This window comes from Polyodon spathula, chromosome 20, assembly GCF_017654505.1.
Source record: "Polyodon spathula isolate WHYD16114869_AA chromosome 20, ASM1765450v1, whole genome shotgun sequence".
Classification (NCBI taxonomy): Eukaryota; Metazoa; Chordata; class Actinopteri; order Acipenseriformes; family Polyodontidae; genus Polyodon; species Polyodon spathula.
Window position 1 is genome coordinate 22992577 of NC_054553.1, and position 27716 is coordinate 23020292.

Genomic DNA, 27716 nt, shown 5'->3' on the forward strand with positions numbered 1-27716 from the left:
ATAATAATGTTTCTATGAATTATTAGTAACTTCAAAAACGGGGTCCCTTTTTAGCAAACCAGCATTGTAGAAACAGATTGGTTGTTACTGATAAATTATCAACAATATATTTTAAAAATATATAATAATCAACATGCTTAAATGTACTAAAAAAAACACATAATAAATATAGATGGCGATACTTTCAAAGCAATACTTAGGTATTTGAAAGAATGAACAACTTTACATAAGGTTAACCTGTCCAACTATATGTTATGCCACATATGCAAAGTTGGTTTACTGTGTAATATTTAACCATTGCTGCACAGTGTATCTAGGAATTGTATTTATACAGTGATTGGCCCACAAATACAGAATTAAGCATTAAGCAATTTCAGAAAATGGATTGAAATGTTAAAACTCATGAAAGAGAGAGTATATCAGGTACATTTCAGGCTATTTCGTACCTGAGTTACCAAGGAAATGGCTTTTTGCAATATCAAACAGCACTGTCCTACATTTGTGTACCAGTTAAATGCATTGAACCCTGGTTTATATACAGTTACATTTCAACATTATCGTAGTTGGCAATAATGCACCACTGTTAGTACAAAGGAATATATGTTCAGGATTGCCTGTATAGAAGTTAACTGCTGTAAATGTGCATGATAATTATACTCTAAGGCAGAGGTCTATTTTAAAAGTTTAATACTTTTAAAAGTATCGCAGTAAATAACAAGGAACTACTCGGAATAATAATGCAACTGCTCCTTCTTGCAAACGAGTTGTTCCTTGCTAGTTTTATATTGTTCAAAGCATTACATTCTCAAAAATGGTGTTTGCATTGCAAAATAGAGCCTTGTAACTTTAATTGCCATGCAAATCTATAGTAATGCAAATGGGTTTATTCCTGTCAGAAATGTTGCTTTTGGTTTGCTTCAAAGTTCATCTCAATGGATGTTCTCCAGGATATTTTTGAAAATAAATACATTAAGAAAATAAAATGGCCCTTAGTTTACCTCCATTTCACAACGCTTTACTAGACTTGACTTTGCTTTTACCTTGATATAGTACACTTTAATAAAGGTTTGTTATTTATATTTCAAAACCATTATCTAATATGTATTTCTTCCTGTACATTTTTTACTCCAACAAAAACTCAATTTTGAAAAAAGGGAGATGCACACACCTTTGTGATTTACAGTGGCACTGTTAATTGTATTAAAACTTATAAGGAAATCACAGACTGTATATAAAATTCAACACTAATATGCAGTCATTGCCACTGCCATCTGGAGACAATTTAAATATCTACCTTTCTTAATATCAGTTGTATATTAGGACCATTGTGCTCAGGAGTTGTAATAGAGGAATTCCTTTCTACATTTGTGTAATCTTTGTGGCTAACATGAACAATTAAAAATCATTCATCTGTACTGCCTTGACAAAGAGGTTAAGGACTTGCATCATTCTGAGAAATGAGTGACGTTCACGTTCTTAATCACAGATTTGTTTTTTCAAACTAAATCAACAGAGAGCAAGCAGAGTGATCTTTCAGGTTTTGTAACAATAAATCATGTGTGTCAAACAGAGGGGATTCTATACCATGTGCTAGTGAAACAGATTAATGCTGTCCTTAGAACCTCTCTAGGACACTGAGAGTGTAATGCAGCTGAATCAATAAAGTATATGAACTTGCATCTAGGTTGTTTTTACACATTTTAAATATTTTGGTGCTTGTGCATTTTCTTAGAAAGTTGCACATTAATTTTATTTCATTTCAGTGTTTCTACACTGAAATAAAAATTATTTGGCGTCTATGTCTAGAAATTGTGATAGTGATAATAGATTTATAGAATTGATGTTGCTTATTAGAAACATGTATTAATGTAGAAACATGTATAATGTCTATATTTATCTATATATATTAATATATATATATATATATATATATATATATATATATATATATATATATATACACACACACACACACACACACACACACACACACACACACACATACGCACACACACACCACCACTAGCTTTCAAGACTTTAAATGTCTCTCGTACATATTTTGAAGGAAGCTCAAAGCCACATTTCTATAAGAGAACCTACTCAGAAGTATAATTAACAATTAAGTTGTTTTGTGGGAGTTTTATGCCATTATAGTTACTTCATTCGTCTCTAAAAATTTGCCTTTGTTTCAAAATAGGTCCTCAATTACACAGCATGATGGCTCTTGACACTTACCTACAGAACTGTTCCAATAGTTTCTCACTGTGTAAGGAGTAAAGGGTTCCCAGATTGAACCTCACTATCCAGTTTCATACAGTTTAAACAGAATACATCTTAATTACTTTTCAGTGATGTCCAAGAGGTAAATTACCCACCCCCGTGGGTCACTGGTACTATAAATACAATTAAATATAATGTTTTAAGCTGTGAGTCATAGACTGTTTATCTACACACTCTTTACTGCTTGTCCTTAATGTACTACATTGCTTACAAGATTATCCTGTCAATAGATATGCTTTAAATTTAACAATATGGAAATGAGAAGATATCAGAGTTATTCTAAAACTTAAATTAATATAACTGTATTTGTATGTCTTAAATATTTGTTATTACAGCAGGAAAACAACAATATTACACTTCACAAAGATATATGGAATATGTCAAAGTCTTTCAAATCTGCTGTCAGCCACATTATGACTGAAACTGGCTTGACATAAAGATAGACTTTTCTATATACATTATTGAATACTATAATTGTAATTCTTCACAATTTTGTCAGTCAAACTGTTTTTTTGGTGGTAGGCTCAGACTTGGAAGTTTTGGAAGTTCATTAAATGAGACATCTTTTAATTGTATAAAGATAATGTCCTTGTGGCAGATTAGTTATGTACCAACAATCTACAATGTATCTATAGGCTAGTGATCACAAACAACTGGTATAACCAGATCCCTGACCTTTATCCTATTACCTGGTGTAATCCTGGAATCTTTAATGTAGGTGGTAAACAAAATGGTTGACACAAGACACAGCCTTGTTTTATCTCTATGAATGGAGGGCCTGTGGGGTGTGCTAGAGAAGTGTCTGTAAAAATCACACTCACTTGCCTCTATGGCCTAGTGCTTCTGTTTGCTTGCATAAGGTTTTACTCCATCCTTTTCAGTCCTTATATGTAGAAACATAGGCTTAGTGATCCATAATAATTTTATTTATATTAATACTGATTATGTAAATCAGTACAGTTAGGTTTTCAGTATATAATGATTAAAAAATGAAAGTTTAGTCATCATAGTGAAGCATAGTAAGCACTGTAAAGTTCAGAGGTCTGGTAAAGCATATTAAAAAACAAACAGTGGTAAACTGTGGCACATGCATATTCAAAACTGCAAAGATTTATATCTTATATATATTATATATATATATATCTATATATATATATATATATATTATATATATGTATGTGTGTGTGTGTGTGTGTGTGTGTGTGTGTGTGTGTGTGTGTGTGTGTGTGTGTGTGTTTGTATGCAATGCAGCGTGAAGGGTTGACAGAGCCCTGGGCAAAGACTGGCTGGACCACCTGGTTTGGGCTGGCTGGGGCTTGATAGGAACACACTGCCAGAGTGTTGAACTGAATCCCTGTGGAGTGATACAGTGTTACAGTAATACAGTATTTGGAAAGCAGGGCCAGGTGTCTGGGGGAGTAGTTATAAGAAGAGTTTGCGGTTTGAAAGGCTGTGTGTTAGTTATGGTTTGTTTAGTTATGACAATTGCCAGAGCCCAGTCTTATTTGACTTGAGCTGAGTGAATGTCAGAAGCTAGGGAATTAACCTGTGAAGCTGAGTTGTCCTTCATTACAGTCATTTTACAAATAAGCGTGTTGGTCTTGTGAATAAAAGTGACTTTGTTTTCCGTGTTCGATGACTCCTGTAGAATAGACTGTTTTGAAGTCTATTTCTTACAAGAGCTTTTTATTAAACCCTTCCCTGCCTGGTTAGTAAATCATCTTGGATGCAATGAGCAGCCCAGGTTTTACCATTTTTTTCAAAAACACCTCTGTAAACAGCTCCATTTCTTGTGCTGTTGTTTCTGCACATATTCTCCTTTGAAAATGTTGTGTGCATTTTGAATTCAAAGTCACTTTAGTGCCTGTTTATCCGTGTCCCCGTTCTGTTTACAAACTTGGCCCCACCGTTAAATTTAATGAAAAGTGACAATTAGACATTTTAAAATATGCAATATGATAATCCGACAAATGTGCATTTTCCAGGGTCATGTAAATCAGTGACAAACGTTCCCCAACAGCAACCGTTTTTAAAGTACATTGACAGTCAAATCTGAGTTGAATGTCACAAATATTGCAATCGTATCTTTTTTTTTTCAATATAAATTATTATAGTGTGGTGTAAATAACAACTCTGCCTCTTTAAGTCCTTAGAGGGGCGTATGTATGTTCCATCAACTCGTGAATATAATGGCAACACCTTAGATACCAGAGAGCCATTCAGGAGAAGCTACTACCCAGTTTTCCTCCAATCAGCGGGCTTCTAGTTCTGTGTAATAAATTCTCTTTTGCCAGCTGCCAGGGGCACCGTGACGGAGCACACCTCCATTACAAACAACTTTCTCTGTATCCGTCCGCTGGGTCCCAGTCGCCTGCAGAATATGTGATTTTTAAAGTTAACAAGAAAACAAAAACGTACAAATAAATTGCATATTTTCGTTGTGTTTTGATAAAACTAAAAACAAGGTTTATTTTGCAATGTGTGCTAATTGTGCTCCGGAGTGAATTGTTACTGTGGCATTTTAACTAAAATAGGGAACTATGTTACTGAGTATAAATACATTTTTCCAAATCACCAGAGTACTCGAAACTTGATAATATTTGTTTTAGTCTTACAATTTCCTGGGGCATGTGCACATACATTTTACGACTGATCTTAAACTCCTCGAATGTGGGCTTTAAACCTTTTTATGATTGACATTTTCTACAGGCAATCAAACGTAGAAGTCTGTTTTTTGTCCTGCGTCATTTTGGCCTTGTCACCAATCATTATGTCCGTGAGGCGGGCTAAAGATGGTAGTGACGCTAGTCTGACGTTTCTAGGAATTTAGAGTCAATGACTGACTGACAGCCACTGCCAATGAAAAGAGAGGATTCCCTTGGTTGTGACGGCTGACAATGAAACTGACCAATATCAGGAGGCGGAGGCGGAGCTCTGTGTGTTTTGACCTTTGAAGACCACATCACCGCCTTCCTCGTGTCCGTGGCGGAGGAAAACTATAAAAAACTAAGCAGCTGATGCTGATGTGACAGAGTTGTAAAAACTCCCAGGCAGTGGGGAGTTAAGAAGCCAGCAGAAGAAAACAAAACAAACAACTTAAATAAACAAAAATACTAAACAAAAAACAATAAGCATTCACACGAACTGGAATACATTTCTAACATATACATATATAAATAAGTACTTATATAAATTATCACATTTTTTTCATTTTGCACTACGACAAAACAGCTGCTGTGAATCTAAAAATACTCCGAAACAAGTAAGTATAAACGTTTTTAGTGCTGTTTGTTTGTTGCGTTCGAGTTTTGGCTCAAGTAAATTTATGTTTTAACCGATATAATACTTACGAAATATGATAGAAGTTGAGGTAATGTCTTATTTAAAACTACGTAGCACTGTAAAACTGGACTAGGTCGTAAAATAAGGTGTTTTTTTTTTTCCCCCTAAATTTAAACCGTGTTCATTATCATAAGATGCATGCTGATATGTTGACTTTGACCTCGAATTTGGTCATTGGAACCGTTGTCATTTTTTATGTTTCATGATATAACTGCCTTTCAAGGTTAAATGTGTGTTCTTTGATTCGCACAGGTAGTGCTAGTGTGTTTTCGCGAAAACAAATTCGAGGTAGCTACGTGACCCTCATGAAATATCAAAGGTCATACTTTTAAACTGCGTAAGCTTAAATTAAAAAAAAAAAAAATCTTTCCATCAAAGCTTTGACTTAATTGCGAAAAAGATGTACTACAGTATCATACTTCACAAGCATTGGCTCAATCGTATACCAGGAATATTTAAATATATTTATATAGTGTGCAAAGGTCCTATCTGCAGTGTTTGTGGCGTATGCTAAGGTTAAGCCTAATTTCCATACGGTAAAATGGCTCTTTTTCACCCCGCAGCTGTGAGTTTGTGATAAGAAATTTAATGAGATTCAACCATTTTGTTATGTAACATTCATTTTAACTGAAAGCAGTGGCTATCTATCTCGTTACCAGATGGATCAAATTGTATCTTTTGTGTGACAAACTTAAATGCAATTCATGTCCATTTGGGGATTTAAGCGGATGAGAAGCTATGCTGGCATATGGTTATTTAAAAATTAGGTCTGAGATTAGTCCGCAGTGAAGATCCGAAACTGTTTAATCTGTACAATGTTTATATTTTTAAAGTTACTTGCATAATTAAGTTACTGACATAGATTCAGTGTTGTGTGCTATAGTAGGTACAACTTGGATTCGAATTGCTCAATATAAATATTAATGCAAAACGTTTCCTTACGGGTTAGCGATTTATTTTGGTACAGCCAATATACCGAGGTTTTCCCTTGTCTCAGTATTCTATTCATCCACACCCACTGCTGATCCAACAGCGTAAAGGTCATTTTTTACCGCACTGGCTTGGAAAATTAACAAGATTATTCTTTCTCTGGACCCGGCGATATGCTTACATGTGAAGGAAGTTTGAGCTAGATTGTTATAATGGTCGTATATAATATTGCGGTGGTTTACGTCATATGCTTTTAAAAGACCACTACAGAACTGAACTATTTATTTGTAAATCAGAAATACTGAACTATTTATTGAATGTAAATGCACATCACATTGTAATGCATGTGTGATGCCAGAAGCTTGATCGTTTGTGGATTTTCATTTAAATTTGGGAAGTGGGTTTGGGAATGGTAATAGCGAGTCAACATCTGTTACTGGACATTAACTCCAAAATCAGAACACGCTAATTTTGAAGCAGCACTGTTTTTGCGAGGCCTTGTTTGGGCTGGTACGGATCCAAATTATGAATGCAATGATTATATTTGGCTGGGAAGAATCCCCTGCCATCAGTCAAAAGATACCCATATCAATTTGTATGCACTTCCTCAATCCTGAGGTTTAAATTGTTCATTTTATTTTGAAGATATTAATATTTAAGTGTACAGAACATGAATACTCAATTTTATACATTTGTTTAACTCCCTAAATCACCCATTGTATTTGTCAACAATAGAGCTATTTATGGAGTAGAAAGCCATGTCCTTATTTGGTTTTCTTGTTTTTGTTTTTTTCTTAAAGGAACAGGATCACTTACCTGCAGAAAGACAAATCATCTACAACCAGCACCTTTTTATTTATATATATATATATATATATATATATATACAAAATACGTTGTAGTTCTGTCTGGGGTGAAAGGAACACTGCTTTTTGGAGGTTTTTGCAACACTCAAACTTGTAATCCTTTGAAGCAGCTATGCAGCTTGAAATCCAAGTAGCACTCAACTTTATAATTTCTTATTTGTATAATAAACTTCCCCGGAGGCGTGTTAACATTTTTGGTGAAGAGTTAGAAAGACAACTAAAAAAGAAATATGAGGGACATTGGTATCCGGATAAGCCATACAAAGGATCGGGTTTCAGATGTATACATGTAGGGGAGAAAGTGGACCCGGTAGTGGAACAAGCCGCCAAAGAAAGTGGGTTGGACATTAATGATGTTCGTAACAACTTGCCTCAGGATCTTAGCGTGTGGATAGATCCTTTCGAGGTGTCTTATCAAATTGGAGAAAAGGGACCTGTCAAGGTGCTTTATGTGGATGATAACAATGAAAATGGATCTGAATTGGACGGAGAGATCAAGAACAGCTTTAACCCTGAGGCACAGGTATTTATGCCAATCAGTGACCCAGTAGGGGGCTCACCAGTTTCCAGCTCTCCCTCGCCTCCCTTTGGCCACTCTGCTGCTGTAAGCCCCACCTTCATGCCCCGCTCAAATCAGCCTTTAACCTTCACCACTGCTACTTTTGCTGCCACCAAGTTTGGTTCTACCAAAATGAAAAATAGTGGCCGCAGCAATAAAGTTGCACGCAGTTCCCCCACCAACCTCGGCTTGAATGTGAATAACCTCTTGAAGCAAAAAGCCATTTCAACATCAATGCACTCTCTTTATGGGCTTGGTCTGGGAAGCCAGCAACAGCAGCAGCAGCAGCCGCAGCAGAAAAATTCTGCCCTTTCCCCCAATGCCAAGGAATTTGTTTTCCCGAACATCCAGGGACAGGGTAATGCCAGTTCAATGTTCCCAGATGACAACCCCCTTAACCTCAGCCCCCTCCAATACAGTAATGCCTTTGACATGTTTGCAACTTATGGAGGTCTCAATGAGAAGTCTTTCATGGATGGCTTAAATTTTAGTTTGAACAACATGCAGTATTCTAACCAGCAGTTCCAGCCTGTTATGGCCAACTAAAAATACATGCCCCCCCCCCCCTTTACAAAAAATAAATTAAATAAAAAAAGTAACAAACCATTAAATAGCCCTACTGTACAAGTTTTAAGCGCATGAGCCCAAGGGTGTATTTTTTTTTTTTTGTGCCCCCTTGAGAATCTTTTTTGTTTGTTGTTTTTTTTCAAAAGCTTGTAGTATGAACATGTCCAAGGTTGGTTACCTAAATGCAACATGCATCCTTTTTCTTTTGCCAACCAAGCACAAACTTATTTTATACTGACTATGTTTTAAAATAAACTCTAAAACAAAAGTTATGGCCTCTTACAGTATTTAAGGTTTAGCAGGACATGGCTGATTTTTAAAGAATTGGCACTAATAAGTGGGTTTCTTGGTCTTTTTTCTAATTGTATAATTTAATTTAGTACAAAGTTTGTAAAATATCAGAGTATATATTGTTTCTACGACATGGTATTGCATTTATATCTTTTTACTACTTCAGTGATCTGTGATGGCTGCAGCAGCTTTATGTTATATTTGTTTTTTTTTTATGAAAATTGTAAAAAATCCATCTTTAAAACATCAACTATTCTAAAAGACTGTGTACAGAATATTCCTTAGTGGTGGAATTTAAAGTGTTGGAATATTTGCTTTTTTGAAAACATAAGAGTTGTATTTTCTGTTAAAAGTTTAAAGATTTTTGCTATATATTATGGACAAAAAATGTAATCGTATATATTAATTTTGTACCTTCGTTGTGCAATACTTGATAAAAATGGTATAACAAAGTATTTTGAGTCAGTGTCTTACATGTTGAGGGACTGAAATAGTTTATATTAAGTTTGTATTAAAATGCTTCAAAAATATATGCTTGTGTTTTTATTTTTTTAATTTTTCATATGCATACTCTTGGCCTTTTTAATAAAAAAAAAAATAATCTGCTAAAATCTAAGCCTTTTTAGTTTGGTGATGTCTTATTTTCTTATAAAATTAATAGAAGTATTCTGCCTTTTTATATACAAAGCCATGGTTGTTTGTAGTGAGGGGTTTTATTTGGTGAGCAAGTTGATTCATTTACAATTAGTCCATATAAGCACATGTATCCCACAATTTCAGAATGGATTTTGGAATCTACAGTACCTGTGTATAGAAACAAGTCTTCATTTGCAGTCAAATCACTGATTCTCGTACTGGCTTCTGTGTTTGACTCCTTACTTTAAAATACGTTTTAAGGAATCTTTTGAAAGGCCTGCAAATGTCAAGTTGAGAACAACATGGTCCCAGGTCAGATTTTTGGATCTTTTGGAATTGCAAATCCATATAATTATAAGCATACCCTTAATTCTTCAGTTATATGTAGTTTAACCAGTCATTTACCATTTATATGGCTAAAGAGTGAAATTCTTGTTTCACATTGCAAGATTTTTGATTTCATGCTTGTTACTTCAAACATACTGTATAGTCCTTGCTGTTCTTTAAACAGTTATACTACATGATCTATGCTGCTTTAAAAAGCTTTGCCATACAAATAACATGGTAACCTATCATGATTTAGGAAAAAAAAGCTTATGCAGTAGTAATTAATTTCTGCTGTTGCCTGTCAGTGCTTTTGATTATGGACCCCACCCCCATACAATAAATCTGCATTTATAATAGTTTGCAGGTGGATGTAATGCTGTGGTAAATTTGAAGCGGGTTTACCAAAATAAGGCTTTAAATGTGCCTTTTTATTATTTTTCATTCCATGTTTTTGGTATCGCTATCGGGTTTTAAAATGCTGATCAGAAATACTATTAATGGAAACGCAGCTGGATTAAAAATTAATTTGGGAAATTTTAGAGTGCTCATTAATGCTGGAGTCAGCCTTGTGCTGTAGAAGACTAAGCAGCAGCCAAGCGCTTCAGCATTCCTTTTTGTCATATTAGCAAGTTGATTTAAACCAAGTACATTATACTGACTACATTCTTTCCTGGTTCAGCAATCAAACTTGTGAAATTGAAGTAATAGAGCACTGAAAGATTGGCTTTAAAAAATAGCTGCATGGGCTTTCAGTTGCAGGTTAAAGAGCCTGGTTTGATAAGTTTGCTTTTTATTTTTGTAGTGGAGGCACCAGGCAGTTTTAAGTTAGGGCTGTGCAGCACTTTAAGCAGTTGGATAAAAACCATATTCCAATCCACAGGAAAGAGTATCTTACTTGACTGATAGAATATGGCTTCAACACAAAGAACAAGTGGAATGTATTTTCCTTAACTACCTAAACCTTATTTTAAAGGCATTCTCTTGCACCATTATGAGCAACTGTTCTGATTAAAATTGAAATGAGCAGGTTTTACATACAGTATATACCACAAGTTTGTTTTAAACACACAGTCCTATGAAAAGTTAACATACTGAAACATGGAGATTCTAGTTATTAGTAGCACAAAAAAGCAAAGAATAGATTTTTTTTTTTTTCTTCTTTCATTTCATTTGAGTTCATGACAGGGTTGATTATTTGGTCTTGTTTGGGCAGTGTAGTTTATCTTGCAGTGATCCCAACTCACAGCTTTCAGTTTGCATAAGTCTAAATTCTTATTGTTTTTTCTTCAGTCAAGATGACACTGATATCCACCCTTGAAACAAAATTATTAAATAAAATTAATTCTAAAGGGATAGTTGGAATGTGTAGTTTTACATTTAGAAAGAAAAGTTTGTAGATTGGAAAAACTTATGCACTGGTGTTCCATAACTACTGATTTACTGGCAATATTTACACATGCATAAAAATAGAATTTTTTTTAAAAGTTGTACACTCTTAATGTCTTGCCCCAAGTTAGCTTCAGCATTTACCTTTGTGCTGCTGTTACGTGGTTTTGTTAGCCTTTAGCAGTCCGTTTATTCAGCGCGTCGGGTCCAGTTTACTTTCATATGCGCTGTTTATTTTACACACACGGTTTAAAAGTAATTTTATTCAAAGTAAAACAGGTTTAAAAGGCACTGCATTTCAACAGGACACACAGTACTGCATCTCCAGCCCCACCCCACCCCACGTTCACTGTGTTTGTCACATACCTCTTTATAGTTGTGCATACTGGTAAATCCTCTCCTGATCACTGATTTTATCATCAAACTCCTCAATCGTGAAATAGGAAAAGGACGTCCATGTGGCAGTGCAACTTTAAGGGCAGGGTCTGACTTAATATCACGTAATTTCCAGCACAAAGGTACAAAACATCGACACCCCCTTCCCAACACACACACTCTACCGTTATGGACTGCTTCAACACTAGAACCGATGCGGTTATACTCATACGTACAACCACAGGTTCATTTTAAACACCGTCAATATTAAAACGAAAGACACACTATCGGATACAACTCAAAAGTTTTATTCAAGCACATCATATCAAACATCTAAACAGCAGAAAACGCCGTATTTAAATGAACAAGTTTATTTTCTAACTTGCCTCTTAAAGTGGGTATTTTAAATACTCTATCCTGATTGGTCAAAATACGGGCAAATCACTGACAGATATCCATACACCTAGCATTTAAAAACAAAAACGGCAGACATATTAGAATTTATCGCAATAAACATGACCGACGAGATTTATATAAATGTTGAACTTTTGGGAAACTGACGTGTACATGAGATATTGAATGAAGAGTCCGACACCAATGATTAATTAAAGCAGTTAAGAAAAAAAAAAAAAAACATAAATATTCAAATAAATTAAAAACTCACCATTCTGATCCCTCTGTGCCTTCTCCCAGAACTACGGTGTTTCCCTATCCCAGTTTGAAAATAAATAGTTTCTTAAAAAAATCTCTTATAATTGCAGCTTCTCAGAAAAGATTTGGGTCCCTCTTAAGAGTCCGTTCTTCGGTCTGCCTGCTTGCTGCCACTGGACCCATCCCCTTCGCAGCTGTGTGATCTGATGCTGAACATTTACAGTAGTTCTCTCTAACAGTAGATACTCTTACCTGATACTATTGCAGGTCTTGTAAGGAAGGGTCTGCGTGATTTAAAGGCAGTCTTATTTGTGCTGCTTGATTTAAAGGTTCAAAAACTGATTCAAAATTGCACTTTCAATGGCAATGTTCAATTCATTCAATGTTATTAATTAATACTTTTTTTTTGTTTGTTTTAAGGGACTATTTTTCTAAGGTCAGGCAGAGGTGGAAGGATATTTAATTAAAAAAACATGTTTTTACGGGTTTTTTTTTTTTTTTTTTTTTTTTTAATTGTTTTGGTTTTCTTTTGGTAATGTTGGTTGATCCATTTTATAAGCGCAGTAAGGCACTTCAGGGTGTGGGATATACTCTAATATCCACACACCCTGGGCGGTTAAAGCCACTCGGCTTCACCTCACTTATAACGCACCTGGGGTGTGTGGATATTAGAGTATATCCCACACCCTGTCATGTCTTATTGCTTACATATAAAGCACTACTTCAAAAAATGAAAAACTATAATAAAATAAACATTTCAAAATAAACTAGTGTGTAAACACATATATGCACATACAAAACTGTAAAAACAAAAGTAGTTTCTAATCTAAAAATGAAAGTAACATTTATCTTGGGGGTGTGTTACTCACAGCACAGAATTCAGGTTGAGTTTTCTGATCAAAAAGTTTCTGCTGAAGCGCTGTGGCTAGCTAGCTTCAAGATGAAATCTCACCTAGTACAAAACAAAGGGATTGATGGCTGCCAGGTCCAGTAGAAATACAACAGGCTTGTATATGTATAAAAAAAAATTGAATATTGTAGGTTATATTCAAAATAAAAACATGTATTGTAAAAGGCAGTTCTAGTGTTAATGAAATGTAACTTTTAGATGTTCCACAAACACACACCCACACAAGTATAAATTCTAAGTAGTGAAACTTGTAGAAATTATATTTTATATAATTTTGTGTGTGTGTTGGAAAGGCCGATTTTTTTTTTTTTTTTTTTTCTGAATCAGAACTGCATAGCAACGCATCTCCTGAAAAGTACGGTAAACAGGTTGTGAGGAAAACTGTCATGACTTGTGCATGTGTAAACACAGCCAATGTAAGGAGGGCTTCAATTTCTCTCTGTTCCATCAGGGAGTTCCATCTTCAAGTCATTGCCCATGCAGATAAATGTTACTGACACTCAAGATTGTTCAACAGCGTGTTAATCTACAACCTGTTTAACTCTCCTTGCAAAAAATAATTGTGTAGAATATTTACATGATCTGTATTTCTTATTGATGTCCGTGCTGGTAGACCGATTTTCTCTACAGTTTACAAAGATCAATTTCTTTACGTTAAGGATGCATAGATTGTACATATAAGGCACATGATCGGTGGTGAAAAGTTTTTAAATCTGCCTTCTTATTGTGATTATATCTATGCTCTATTGGACTGTTGGAATCTCCTTGTTCCATACATGTGGAGGATTAATTAAATGATTCATGTTTGATACAGTGTTACTTGCTAGATAATTGGCCACTGAACTCTTTTTTATGGTATATTAAAGCCTGCAAATTTAATTATTGTAGGCACAGTTTGAATAGTTTTAAGTTTACTTTGATGACTTAGGAGTTTTGTTCCATTCTGGGTTTCCACATTTGAATGTTAAAGGTAACCCTAAATGTATTTGAATAACTATTATAAAAACTATTATACATATTACATTTATTTAATCAGTTTATGCATATACAGTAGTAATTAAATATATATTTTATTTTTTATTTTTTTACTTTATTCATTTTGATTTGTACCAGTTGGGGTTCAAAGCAAAATCCCCCCCCCTCCCCCAAAAAAGTTTTTAAATCTATAACTAGTCAGAGTAACAACCAACCAAGAGAAAGAAAAGGTTAGTTAGAACCTTAACCTGAAATACACCCCCATCTAGATTGGGTCGACCACATCGGGTTGGGGTTCATTTAAATTTTGAGCACCCCAAAATGTTTTCGTGTTCGAGATGGGGTTGTCTTGCGAATTAGCCCATCGCATGTAGAAAATTCACTTAACCCGAACTTAATCTGAAGAACATCATTCGAAGACACAACCTAACACAAGCAGTGAACAGCAGCGTTACAGTGCACGCTGGTCTTCCAATGAAAGCTACAGTACCACCTTGGCTGCACAGTACACAACAGACTACCATCATTTTTGGGGTCCTAACATATATATCCTAACATGTATAAATTCACATTTTGTCAACTGATAAAGGTGCAATTATTTAACACATGGTTTACCTTTGGGAATCCAGAGTGGACTGACCTATGCAAGCCTGAAGATTAATAGAGTCTTAATTGTTCAGCTTGGTAATATGGTGTCAGTGATTACCATATGAACCATGTTTTCAGTAAGTGTTGACTATGCTTATGGGAACTTATTAACTGGTTTATCTGTTCAAGAATTGACAAACGTACAGTAACATTTTGCAGGGTTAATAAATACTAAACCTCAATCCTGACATAAACACCATTAGAATCATTAAGTACTGGTCCTCTGAAACATAAACTGCCAATTTGTGTGTAATTGTGTGGTGGTTTTGTGAACTATTGCGGGGATTAAGTTGTAACTGTCTGACCTAAAATGCATTTTAAAGCAGGGTGAAATGCACAGGAGACTAGAAAATTAACTTGTTACTCCAACATATGATCCACCCCTTTGGCCTCAGTGGATTCCCATTTCCCCACTCCCTCTCCACACCTCTCTCCTATCAGTGCTTGGTCAGCTGTTGAGAAAGGCATCCATGAGGGCCTCAGCCCAGGCAGACTCAGCTGTGAGGGCACCACTCCACAGTGTACTGCTGTCCAGCAACTGTTTTAACAGATCCTAATCTCCTTGCCAAGGAGAGTTACTCACCAGTGCCATATGTTGTCACTGTCAGCCTCTGGAAACCCAGCATGAGTACTGTTTTAAATTGCAAACTGAACAGCTTTGCAAGGATGTAAATACATACAACCTATTTCTGAATACAAAATAGAACAATGGTATACTTTCAGTGGGGGGATTTCTTTTGAAAGGAGAATTAAGTGCTTTCATTAATTTTTGTTTCACAATGAATTGGTTCAGTAGTTTTCTTTCATGTAAATCATAATCCCACATTACAAACCATTGCAAGGTCATTGCAAACACCATTTTTAGTGCAATGCAATGTTTAATTATTGGTATGTTAAGATGCGTGCTATATGAAATAGTAGTATAGGCCGTCCTTAATTACCATAAAATGTCACCCATTGGAGTGGCACTTACAAGCCTGTTGTAAAAAAGGACAGGGTCAAGGGATTTCTTTTTTTCTTTTTTGGGAATAACAGTGTGACAATCATGGCGTTCTACCTCTGTTTCTGTTGTTAATGTAGCCAAAGTAATTGGAGGGCCATTATCACAGAAGTATCAACAGAGCCTGAAACCATCAAATATGTACAGGTCTTTCTTAATCCATACAATTGAAATAAAATCATTTATCCCTGTTGATGCATTACGTAATTGACATACTGTAAGGCAGCATCAAAGTACCTTGATCCCACCTAATTTAATGCTAAGGCATTTTGTTTTTCACGGAGGGTGTATGGTATCACCCTGTTTATAGATATAGTTGTAATCAAAAGTTTAACACACACCAATGGAAATGTAAAATGTCTAAACACTTCTCAAAAACAAAGGATTTTAGGAAAAATCTTTTGTAGATGAGGAAAAATGTTAGAAACAGATGTCTACATTTATTAATTTCAGCATTTTTTTTATTTTTATTTTTTCAAAACTCCAAAAATGCAAAAGTATTCATACCCTTTGATGCTATGATAGTATTGTCTACAAGGTGCTAGAAATTGAAAGATGTCTAGAAAATGCTGGATTGCAGGTGAACATTCTTAGAGAATATAAAAGGGTTAGGCATAGGATGATTGCTGTCATTATCAATAAGTCAATATGGGGGGGAAAAGTGAAGAGCTATCTGAAGACCTTAGGCAGAAAATGATTTATTGTCAAAGCTGGAGAAGGATACAAGAAGATTTGAGTATCCCAATTTCAACTATTGTTTCTATTATCAGAAGTACAAGACTCATGGTACAGTCACAACGCTCCTTCAGTCTGGAATAAAGAAGGTTCTTTTACCAAGAACAAGTAGAAGAATTGTGAGGAAGGTTAATAACAATCTGAGATTAACTGCCAATCATATTCAAATTGAATCTGCTGCAAGTGGGTCTGGGGTTTCAATAGTGAAGGTCTCAATGGTTGCAGGCCAAGGAAAAAAACACTCTTAGGAAAAAGTCACAAGTACAGTCGCTTAAAGTTTGCAAAACAGCATTTGAATGATGGATATGAGTTCTGGTCAAAGGTTTTGTGGAGTGATGAAACAAAAATTGAGCTATTTGGTCATACTGATAGTCGTTATGTTTTGAGAAAGTCTGGTGAGGCATACAAAGAAAAGAACACTATACCTACTGTCAAGCATGGAGGTGGTAATATCCTTCTATGAGGCTGTTTTTCCTCTAATGGCACAGTACATTTAGTTCCAATACATGGTAAAATGAATTCCATAGCATACCAAAAGATATTGGCCAATCACCTGAAACGCTCTGCTACAAAACTTGGTTTAAAGCTTAACTGGACATTCCAACATGACAACGATCCAGAGCACACATCAAAATCTACTTCAGAATGGTTAAAGAAGAATAAAATCTTCTGGAATGGCCTAGTTAAAGTCCTGGTCTAAATCTGATTGAGAATCGTTGGTATGAGTTGAAAACTGTGCACAAGAGAAGTCCTCGGAATTTGAATGAACTGGAACAATTTTGCATTGAAGAATGGTCAAGAATCATGCCAAAAGCTCAATGACAAATACCTAACAGGATATTAAATGTATTCAGTGTCTATAAAATGCTAATTTAATATGTTGTGGAGATTATTTTCTTATAATGTTAACCCTGGTTTCACCCACGCTAAAAATGAACACATACAGTACACCCTCCTACAACCTGGTCCTTATACCCCAAATAAAAAACAAAAAAGATCATATAAACACACACTGTCAACATCCCGGTCTGTACCCATGGAAGTAAAGTAAAAAAACATGTGCTGTGCAACTATGCCTCTGAAACTAAACTAATTTTATGTTGAAACCTAGATTTGGCAATATTTGACCATTCTTCTTTACAAAACTGGTCAAACTCTGTCAAGTTCCTTGGGGTGCGTTGATGGACAGCGTCGACAGATTTGGTGGACTTTGAAACAATTTGTGTCACATTGATTTTGAAAAAATGTTCAGCTTCAATTTGGCATTTGTGCTTTCTGCACTGCGTTACAATTATTTAACGAACAGGATAAAGCCAAGACAGAATACTGCATATACGAGATGAATATGTACATGTAATTCTACTTGTATTCACAATTTCATCTTATTGACTTACTACAAGAGTTTATCGTTCATTTTGATTGTCCTTTCGCTATAACGAATCCCTCAATATAACGAACAAAAGGCTTGGACCCAACAGGTTCATTATAGCGAGGGTGTAATGTAATAGGTTGATAATTATTACTTTCTCAGCTCTGACTACGAAAAAAAAATCTTGAGCAAATAGTTCACTATAACGTTAACATGATCCAAGTAACATCTTCCTTGTTTTATCAGCACGAATAATAGAGAAATACAATCTTTAGGTACATTAATTTATCTCTTTTGTTTTTGTAATAGATTATCACTACCTTGCGTTCTTCTCCTGTTTAACTTGTGAAAAGTGTGCTTTAACACAAAATGTTCTATGTGAACACACATGGCTAACTAACTTGTTTAATAAAACAAACCCAGTGTTTTTTGTTTGTTTTTTTAAAAAAAAACCTTGGTTGATGTCCCTTATTCTGTAATTACTTCTTAATTTCTTCAAAATTGTACAGCATTTAAGAAAAAAAACATATGAACAGACCAGTTATTATAATACATTGAATGAATCCTTTAAATGTAGCGGTAATGTGGTGGAATTAGCTTTCATTTTCAAAACAGCTCGGTTGTGGTTATAATGTATGCGGTTCAACGATATTGTGGCACACTTTTTTTTTTTACTGTCTTTACAGGTGTAGGATTTGTTAGTTACAGAAATTAACTTGCACCAAAGAAACATAACCTCGTTAACCGTAATGATAGCATATTAAATGCTTAGATGACAGATACTTAAGGATAAATCAAAATACATTTCGACAAGGAATTGCATTAGTTTTATTACTTAGCTGAGCAAAAGGTGGTTTCAAATTTCGATTTTCTGCTACGTGGCATGTACTTAACCAGAACCAAAATGGTGAGTTGTTTCTCTTTACAGTGCCGTTTGCACATTTGTTTAATTTGAAGTATTACAGTTTAATTTCAGTTTTTGTTTGATTGTTCAGCTACAAAAAAGCTTAAACAAACCTCATGGTATTACTTTATGAACAACGTGTGGATGGCCACTGTTTACTGTGAAGAAACGACAAGGAATGAAAAAAGGAAAAAATAAATAACATGCGTTGTCAATTTTATGTACTTTTTATTTTGGAAACAAACAAAACAATGTTTAACTTGAACTGTTATTTGGCATCCTTTGTTTTGTAGTTAAGTCACTGGGATCAAGTAAGTCTCACAAAACTTATTCTTTACTCCTGGGATATTTTTCTATTTTAACGTGTTACATAGGGCAACGTCTTGCTGTAAAATAAAGGCCACGCCCCCTGCCCCTGGATTATAATGGTTTTTATTACTTTTGAAAAACGAACAAATATTCAAACGTGAAAATCCTGTGCTCGTGCCAGTAATAATATATATATATATATATATATATATATATATATATATATATATATATATATATAGACACACACACACACACACACACACAGTAACCGAGCGACACTCAGTCATCGTTAGCCCCTTTAAATTATGACCCAGGACACAGAAATAGCTTTCTAAGCGCTGATGCGCTGTTTTTAATAACCAAATAAAAACGAAAACAAACACCTAGCTCTACTCGAGCAATAACTAAATCACAGAAACCAAAACTGTCTTGCAGGACAGCTAAGCCGTTTAAGTGACAAACAAAACAAACGACACAGATCAAAAAGATTTTACACTACCTTTTTCTTTTTATACCCTTGAGCACATTATCAAACGGGCTTCTATACATACCAGTGGCCCTGAACAAACTGGCTGCGCTCCTTTTAAACCCTGCATCTGGCTCTAATTTACAATAATAGCCAGGTGCACTAATAAAACAATGAACAAATATAATTAAACAATTAAACAAAACAATTAAATTAAACCAATGTGCATTTGCACATCTTTCTCTTCAGCAGGGAAGAATTTAACCCTCTCCCTAACTCACAGTGTGTGTGTGTGTGTGTGTGTGTGTGTGTGTGTGTGTTTATATATATATATATATATATATATATATATATATATATATATATATATATATATATATATATATATACACACACACACACACTATAAGTGGACTGAGTGGACTTGGTACATTGCCTTCATCAGCAATTAGAAAAGACAACAGGAAGTTTGTGGGCTACAGAGCAGGTTCAGAATTTATGTTCTGATTGCAAGCAATCAGAGTCAAGGCAATGCAAACAGTGAGATACACAAATTAATCAGCTGATCTAATTCATCGGGTCCAAGGACACACACTTCATTGTCGGCGCAAATTCAAAGTACACAGCCGCCAGAATGTCTTTTAGGACTACACTTCCCTGTGTTACCTGCTCTCCAGACATGATTATAATATTCTGCACATGATGGACAGCCACAGAAAGGATCTGGCTGTTTGTGGCTATACTCCTATAGTGTTTTCAAGAGGCAGAATCAAATATACAATTGTGGCTTATTTAAACTTATTTTGTTTTAGTTATTTTTTAAAGATAAGATTCACCATCAAATGTGTCTCTGCTACATTGCTTATTTTGAGCATATAGTACAGATGTGTCCTAAAGAATACAATTATTAGATCGCATGATTATATATTACAAGATTGACTTTGCTGTTCCTGAACGAATATGCACAATTAGATTATAATATTGAATGGTGCCCTTTAATAATACTTTTATAAAAGTGAAAGAGTGGCGAGATGGAAAAAACCAAACATTAATATTAAGATTTCTACTGTAAAATCAGCTACTTGTAGGATTACATTTGTTTCATATTGCACTGATATATTGTGGGATTGGAGTTGACAGCTGTATTAATATGGGGTATCTGGTTTACTTGGTGCTCCTGCTGCAGAGTTTGTGGTTGTATTGGTCTTGTAGGGTTCTTGAACATGAAACAGATAAATAGAAAGTTCCTAAATAAAACTCTGAAACTGCCTAATTTGGAATTCACTAATGACGTTATGAAACTATTAATACCCAACCATTTAAAAAAGCATGTTTCTCCTTTATTACTGATTGTATACCAAACTGCATTCACTGCTTTATCATTGGAAACACAAAATTACACAAAAAATATTGTAGTAAATTGGACAAGTATAGACCAAGATTATTGATCATTTTATTTCATTTTATGTCTTTTTTTCAACAATTTTTTTTATAAAGGTAAATATGAAAAAAAGAATAATTAATTAATGTCTCATGCCCATGCAACACAATTCTGAATTTTAAGAAATACATAAATAAATAAATTTCTTTAATTAGAAAATCCAAATCTGATTATTTTCTTAAGTTAACAACTGAAAAATTTGAAGAATCGTGGAAAAAAAGTTTTGGAAAATGCTGATTGGAAATGGCAAATTATCAGCTTTGCCAAAACAAATTCAGTTTGAAGAAAACATAACTACTGGCAAAATCCAAATAATACTTTTGTTTAATCAACATTTTTCAAAGGCAGGCTTTGAATTTGAAAATCCTGAAAGTTCTAGATGATATTACCTTGGCCTTGGATAAAATATGAAGTGTGTGCATTTGTGTTCATTGATCTTTCACAGTGAATCGTGGGCTTCTGACTCAAAGACTTGTGGATATTGATAGAGGTGAGAATGTGGTTGGATGGTTTTATAACTATTTTATAAAGTAAACAAAGTATAAAAGCAGATGGATTCATTTCAAAGAGTATTGAATTTAAAAAGTTCCTCAGTCATCTACACTTGGACCAGTCTTGTCTATGCGTTACATTAAGAACTTGAGCATTCATACGGAAAATTGAAAATGACATCTTTATACAGATGATACTGTGTTGTATTCTAATGGATTGTCACTTGATCAGGCTAATAAAAGCTTGCTTGTGACTCGTTTGTAGTTTGAACTCATGATATGAATAGGCACCAGGAAGAAGCACCAACTTTTTATCTATAGAGTTGTCTATGAAATCTAGGCATATGCCAAATAGAAGAATACATCTTCAATAGAATAAAAGGGACACCAGTGATATTGCTAGTGTTATTAAGGGAGCACATGGATTTGAAAACATTTCTATCATTCTTGCATTGTTAAGCCTCCTTACTTTATAAGAAAGCTGCTGTTGTTAGTAGTCTTGTTCATAATCATCCCTCCAGAAGGGGTTTATTTTTTGGGTTTTTTTTTTGTCTCAGGCCTTTGGGTTGGAATCTATTGTAGCCTTAGGCTGTCTAGCAAGGTGGTTTCTAGTGGCATAGCAATGCCGGTCAACCCTAATGGTTGGAATGTTTCACAGGAATGTAAAAGAAGATTTGTTCTTGAAAAGCAGGTATTGTAAACATGCCATTCACAATGTGATTGGAAAGTTACATCACATTTTTTCTTCCTCGTGACAGCATGTTTTTTTTTGCTATTGTATTTTTCTCTTGCATTCTGAAGCAAGTCTTTTTTTTTATCAGTATGGTCAAATTGCCACCTCCTCAGTTAAAATCCATCTTTGTAAATCCCTGTGTTCTTCTGTTGTCTATACAGCTCGCTCACTTCTACCGACAATCCACTGAAGCAGTTTGTCACCACCTTGTCAGTCACCCGTCGCTTATTACCACCACCAGTCAGTAGTTCAAGAACTTTTCCTGAAAGACTCCTGACTCAGTAGTCGTTGATTGGTTGGATTACGGGTGTCATATAGGACTGGTTAAGTGTACAAGGAAATAAACAGACTCCCAGTATACAGTATAAACAGGACTGGTTTAGTGTAAAATGAATTAAACAGACTCCTAGTATATAAACTCGGAGGCCTTGTTGTTAGCAGTCCTAAAATTATAGCAATTATTTGAAAAGGGCATTAAAAAAAATGAGATCCATCTCAGCGAGGGTCCTGTCAACAGTAGAATCTCTGACTGCACTGAAGTAAAACACAGGGGAATCTGAGTTTTAAACAACGGGACCCAAAACTTGTGAATGTAAACATAAACCAAAATGCATTTCAACACCATGTACCCTTTTTAAAAAATATATTTTAAAAGTTATTTTCTTCAAAAAGCATCTATACATTTCAAATCAAAGTATTATTATTATTATTATTATTATCATTATTATTATTTAGACAGCTAATAAGTTGGTCAGTTTCATCAAAATGATCGACAGACCCTTTGAAAGTACAGGTGTGTGTCAGTTTCTTTCAGTTACTGGAGGTGGTAAGGTTTAAAAAGGAAAGTCTTTAAGTTTATTGCAGGATATACAGATACTTTCTATGCCAGCTTAGGAAATTGGGACAGTCAGTTCCAGTCTTATAATATAGTTCATATAGGATATCGGTACATGTGGGCAAACTCAACCAAACTCTCCCTTGTTTATCTCATTGGTGTATTTAAAAATGTAAATCAGGTTAGTCCTGGAGGATTGGTGCATAATGCCATATCGGTGAATTTCTAACTATCCTGGTAACTTACCTGTCCCAAAGAACACAATATTATGCTGTTACCATGGATGTTTAATTATAATGGTATTATATACTTAGCATAGTGGAATTTAAATAGAATTGTTTGTCGTAAAGGGCAAGACAAATCTGAATTATCTGCATACACCCTAACTATTCCCTTGGTTACTGGGAGTTTAATGCAGTGCATTAATCACATTTTTAGCGTGCTGAAGGAAAGCTCCAACAGTCTGTGTTGAAAGCCAATAAGCAGTAAAGCTACAATAGAGACACACCTTCATGGACCAAATTCTATCCAATGTGTGTTCCATTTAACAACAGAGTATAGCACAGTATGTAGCTACTGCTGGTTACGTCCCTGTATCACAGTACAGAGCACTACTGAGTCCATTACACAACAGGCCTCTGAATAACATCCTTTATTTCTGGATATTTTTATTTACTATATTGTCATGAGTGGTTTGGTTGCAATAGTCCATATATATATATATAGGCTCTATTTTCAGAGGCCTAAGCTGGAGGGTGTGCTCGTGCCCAAAAAATCTAATACCCCAGTGTTTTTTGTGCTTGTTTTGGGACAATCAATTGTTTTGGGTTGGGGATATTGACAAGGCCGGGTAGAGGTAGTTGGTGACTGAACAAAGTAAGTATAGGGAAGTAGTTCTCTTTGCAAAGCTTTGTTGTACTTATGACTTGCCCTAATAAAATGTGTCCTTTAGTAAGATGCTCAGAGCTTGACTGTGATATATGTCTGTCGGCCATTGTTTCCAGACAATTTACCTCAGCTGAATGAGGAACTGTACCCAGAAAAGGGAGTGCTATTTAACACATAACACTAAGCAACACGCCATGACTGCTGGTTTGTTGTTACGATAAACATTCATCAGAAATGAAAACAAACAATCTTACACTCCTTTTTGTAATGTAAAAATGCAGTTGTTTTTTTAACCTCTGGTTAACAATGTCAGCATTCTTATTGGGAACTAGATGATAAGTCAAATGCTATGTAACCCTGGATCTTTAATTAAACAATTGAACAGTCAATTATGTGATTGTGGCATCGAAAAACAGTACCTCATTATGGCTTGCTAGTGACACATTGCGGTATTTAAATATAATTCCAATTAAGATGAAAAATAATTGTGGGACACTTCATTTGCTTTGCATCCAATTATCTCACAACATTATTAAAATCTATATTCGATTGTTAACTAATAGCATTGCAATTAATAGAGAATAGTTTCTGAACTCAAATACTAAGAACAACTAAGAACTGGGGACACGTTCCATTTAGTTATGCTATACTTCAGTAGAAAAATAACCCTTTACATTATTTTGTGACCTCAAGTTTATAACATCTAGAACATCTGTACACAATAATACAAATTATCATTATTTTTCTACATTTAAACTTGGAAGAAATTAATCATTTATACAATGTAGAAATAAACATTTCAAACTGAATGGAAAAAAATATCTCAGTGGATCTGAATTATACAAAGTATATCTAAATAGATTACTGAGATATTGTATAACCATACTAAGTTGTAATGTAATTTGAGTTATTGTTTTAGAAAGGACTATTCATCAATTTACCAGCAATTTAAGCATTCAATGCTTACTCGTAAGAATATTAGAAATATGCCAAACAAGAGGAGGCCATTTGGTCTATCTAAGCACGTCCGGTTTTAGGAGCTGATAGATCTCAAAACTTGGTCAAGTTGGGGGATCACATGACCTTTGTGAACGATGGCTGCATAGAAGATTTTCTCCTCCCCTCATTTATTTTGTTATTCGAAAATATTAAAACTCATTTTTCTCACTAGTTTTTTTTTCTACTGTCGGCTGTCTGACGTAACCAGGATGTCGAACTCGTCAAAAAAGGGACCCTATCACCTTCGTTCATTCCAGAGGCTTACAGGCGTTCCTCGTTTATCTAGCAACTCTTAAGGTCATCTCTTCCAGTCTCCTGATGATGATTTTGATCTTGCATGTTGTTGTTTTTTTGTTTTTTTCTCTGACTCATATATTTATTTTGTACTTTTTTGCATATTGATATCTGTCTCTCTCCCAACAAATGGGTTTGCTGTTTTGATCTCTTGCGTAGAAAAAAAAATAGATGTTGCCATGGCGCAGGAGTCGCACCTTAAACGACAAAACTTTCCTAGATTTGCTAACAAATACTTTTATGTGGCCGCTTCCTCTTCTGCAGATAATAAAACCAAGTGCTTGCTGATTTTATTGCACCGTAGTTTTCAGATCTCTATCTTGGGTACAGGGGGAGACAGGGAGGGAGGAATAGCTTATTAAAAACCTGCATTTCGGGTAAAAAAAAAATAAAAAATGCTTTTATTTCAGTCTACTCCCCAACGACGTTTGATCCAGACCTTTTTAATTTATTGACTAAATTACTTTTAGAGCTGTCTGTCTTTTAGTTTAATGACTGGTGCTGATATGAATGCTGTGATGAACTCTGCTCTTGATAGATTGAGTATGCAGCGGAGAAGTACACAGACTGGCATCCTCTACACTGCAGAGTTTTACATAGAATTTCAGCAGGTTTTCAATCCATATGTTAAGGAATCCACTTTTCTTTCGGCGAGACATAAATCCTTCTCTAGGATCAATTTCATTTTTGTATCAAAATCTCTCTTTTCCAAAATGCATAACGTTGGTATTCTACCGATGACTTTGTCAGATCACAGCGCTATATACTGTAGGCTAGTACTCAATGACATTCCGACTCGAGCCACACTATTACTTTATTACAGAACGAATCATTTTGTATTTCATTCCAATCTAAACTGGATGAGTTTCTTGATTTTAATCGTGATTTAGTGAATGATCCTCGTATCTTATGGGACGCAATAAAGGGCTTTATTAGAGACTCTGCTTCATTATTTGCCTGTAATCTCAATAAATACAGTTTGAGCAAAATTAAAGAGCTGGAAGCCAAATTAGCTCTTTTAGAAAATACTCTACAGAGCTCTTTTTCTGAAAGTGTTGCAATCGAATTGGATATTACTAAGAAAGATCACAATCTGTTACTCAGATGGCGCTCTTGGCAGGTGACTGCCCTTTTGTTTTCCTTCAGTGGAGTGATAGGGGTGTTCACACTTTGGCAAATGTTACTAAAAACAACTACCTTCACACATTCCAAGACCTGTAATTGCAATATAATTTACCAGGTACTTCTTTCTTTTATTTTTTATTTTATTTACGCCTTCGCTCTGTAATGCGCACCTCTGGTATTCCCTGGGGGACAGAGTTACCATCTTTCTTTGTTCACCTTTAGTCCTTTTGTTGAATGATGATTCATCACTGGATCTGTCTTTATGGCAAAAACAGATTTGGCTCACTGGCCTTACTGCTGCTAAGAAAATGATAGCCCTGCTCTGGCGTCAATGGACCCTTGCATTCCTTGACATTATTTATAGGGAGCTTTCTATCGCTCAGGTTCATGGGGCCAGGGAGGGGACTGTACAGGCCTGGGAAGCGGTTGCAGATACTATTAAATTGCTGATAAACCAGTCCTCAGCTCTCAATGTCTGATTCTCGGGGTCCTGTGTAGGGGGGAGGTGGGAAGGCGGTTCTCGCAAACGGTGAGAGGAGGGAGGGGGGATATGTATACAAATGGGAACCCTTTGTTGTTTTGATTATGTGTGTATTCCCATTTAAAAAAAAAAAAAAAAAAACTTTGTCAAGTTGAGTCTTAAAGGATCCAAATGATTTCTGCCTCAACAATATGACTAGGTAGCCCATTCCATACCCTCACCACTGCCATACCCTGTGTTAAGAAGTGTCTCCTTCCCTCAGTCCATCTCCATTAAGCAAAGTTTCAGACAGGGAACTCACATTTAACCTTAGACAAAATCAGGTACACATCAAGCATATTTTAGGCGCATCTAATACCAGAACAAATCGCAAGTCGAATAGCTAGTATCGTACTTGTCTTTTGATAACAATTATGTCACTTCGCCAAACGGCAAGGCCAAAGGCCAAATATCATTCTCCAAAAATATGTAGAATGTAATAGTGCTGACTAGTTTAAGCTTTATAAATGAGTTTCCTGACAAACTTAATTCACAACCTCTGGTCCTGGTTTCTGTACTGCACTTAAAGTATTGGTTATCCTTTTAAGATTTGGTTAAGTATGTCAAGGTTAAGTATAAATTATTGTTTATTTCATTTTAATTTATTAGTAAATCACACACAGTTATTGTAAAATGTTATCAAAGTGCCCGAACATTTAATTTAAATTAAAGCAAATAATACAAAATTAAGTGTACTGTATGTTGATGTTGATAAGGCTGGCTGCATATTATTTGAATGTGTTTACAATGCAACATTTCTGTTTCCTCACAGGGCTTAGGTCGGCAGGAGATTCCACGGCTCACCGCGCATCAGCGACCCCTGTGGCCGATAGGGCACCTGTGGTTCTGCAGTGGAGCTGC

The 27716-nt window shown here is 35.2% G+C and overlaps 1 protein-coding gene across 1 annotated transcript; it reads left to right on the top strand.

The window, feature by feature from the left end:
- Positions 1-5309: 5309 nt before the first annotated feature.
- On the top strand, positions 5310-9365 carry LOC121295608 (protein Tob1). The gene is made up of 2 exons (XM_041220476.1): positions 5310-5542; positions 7353-9365. The coding sequence occupies exon 2, from the start codon at positions 7531-7533 to the stop codon at positions 8521-8523; it is 993 nt and encodes a 330-aa protein (XP_041076410.1). The 5' UTR covers positions 5310-5542; positions 7353-7530; the 3' UTR covers positions 8524-9365.
- The last annotated feature ends 18351 nt before the right edge of the window (positions 9366-27716 follow it).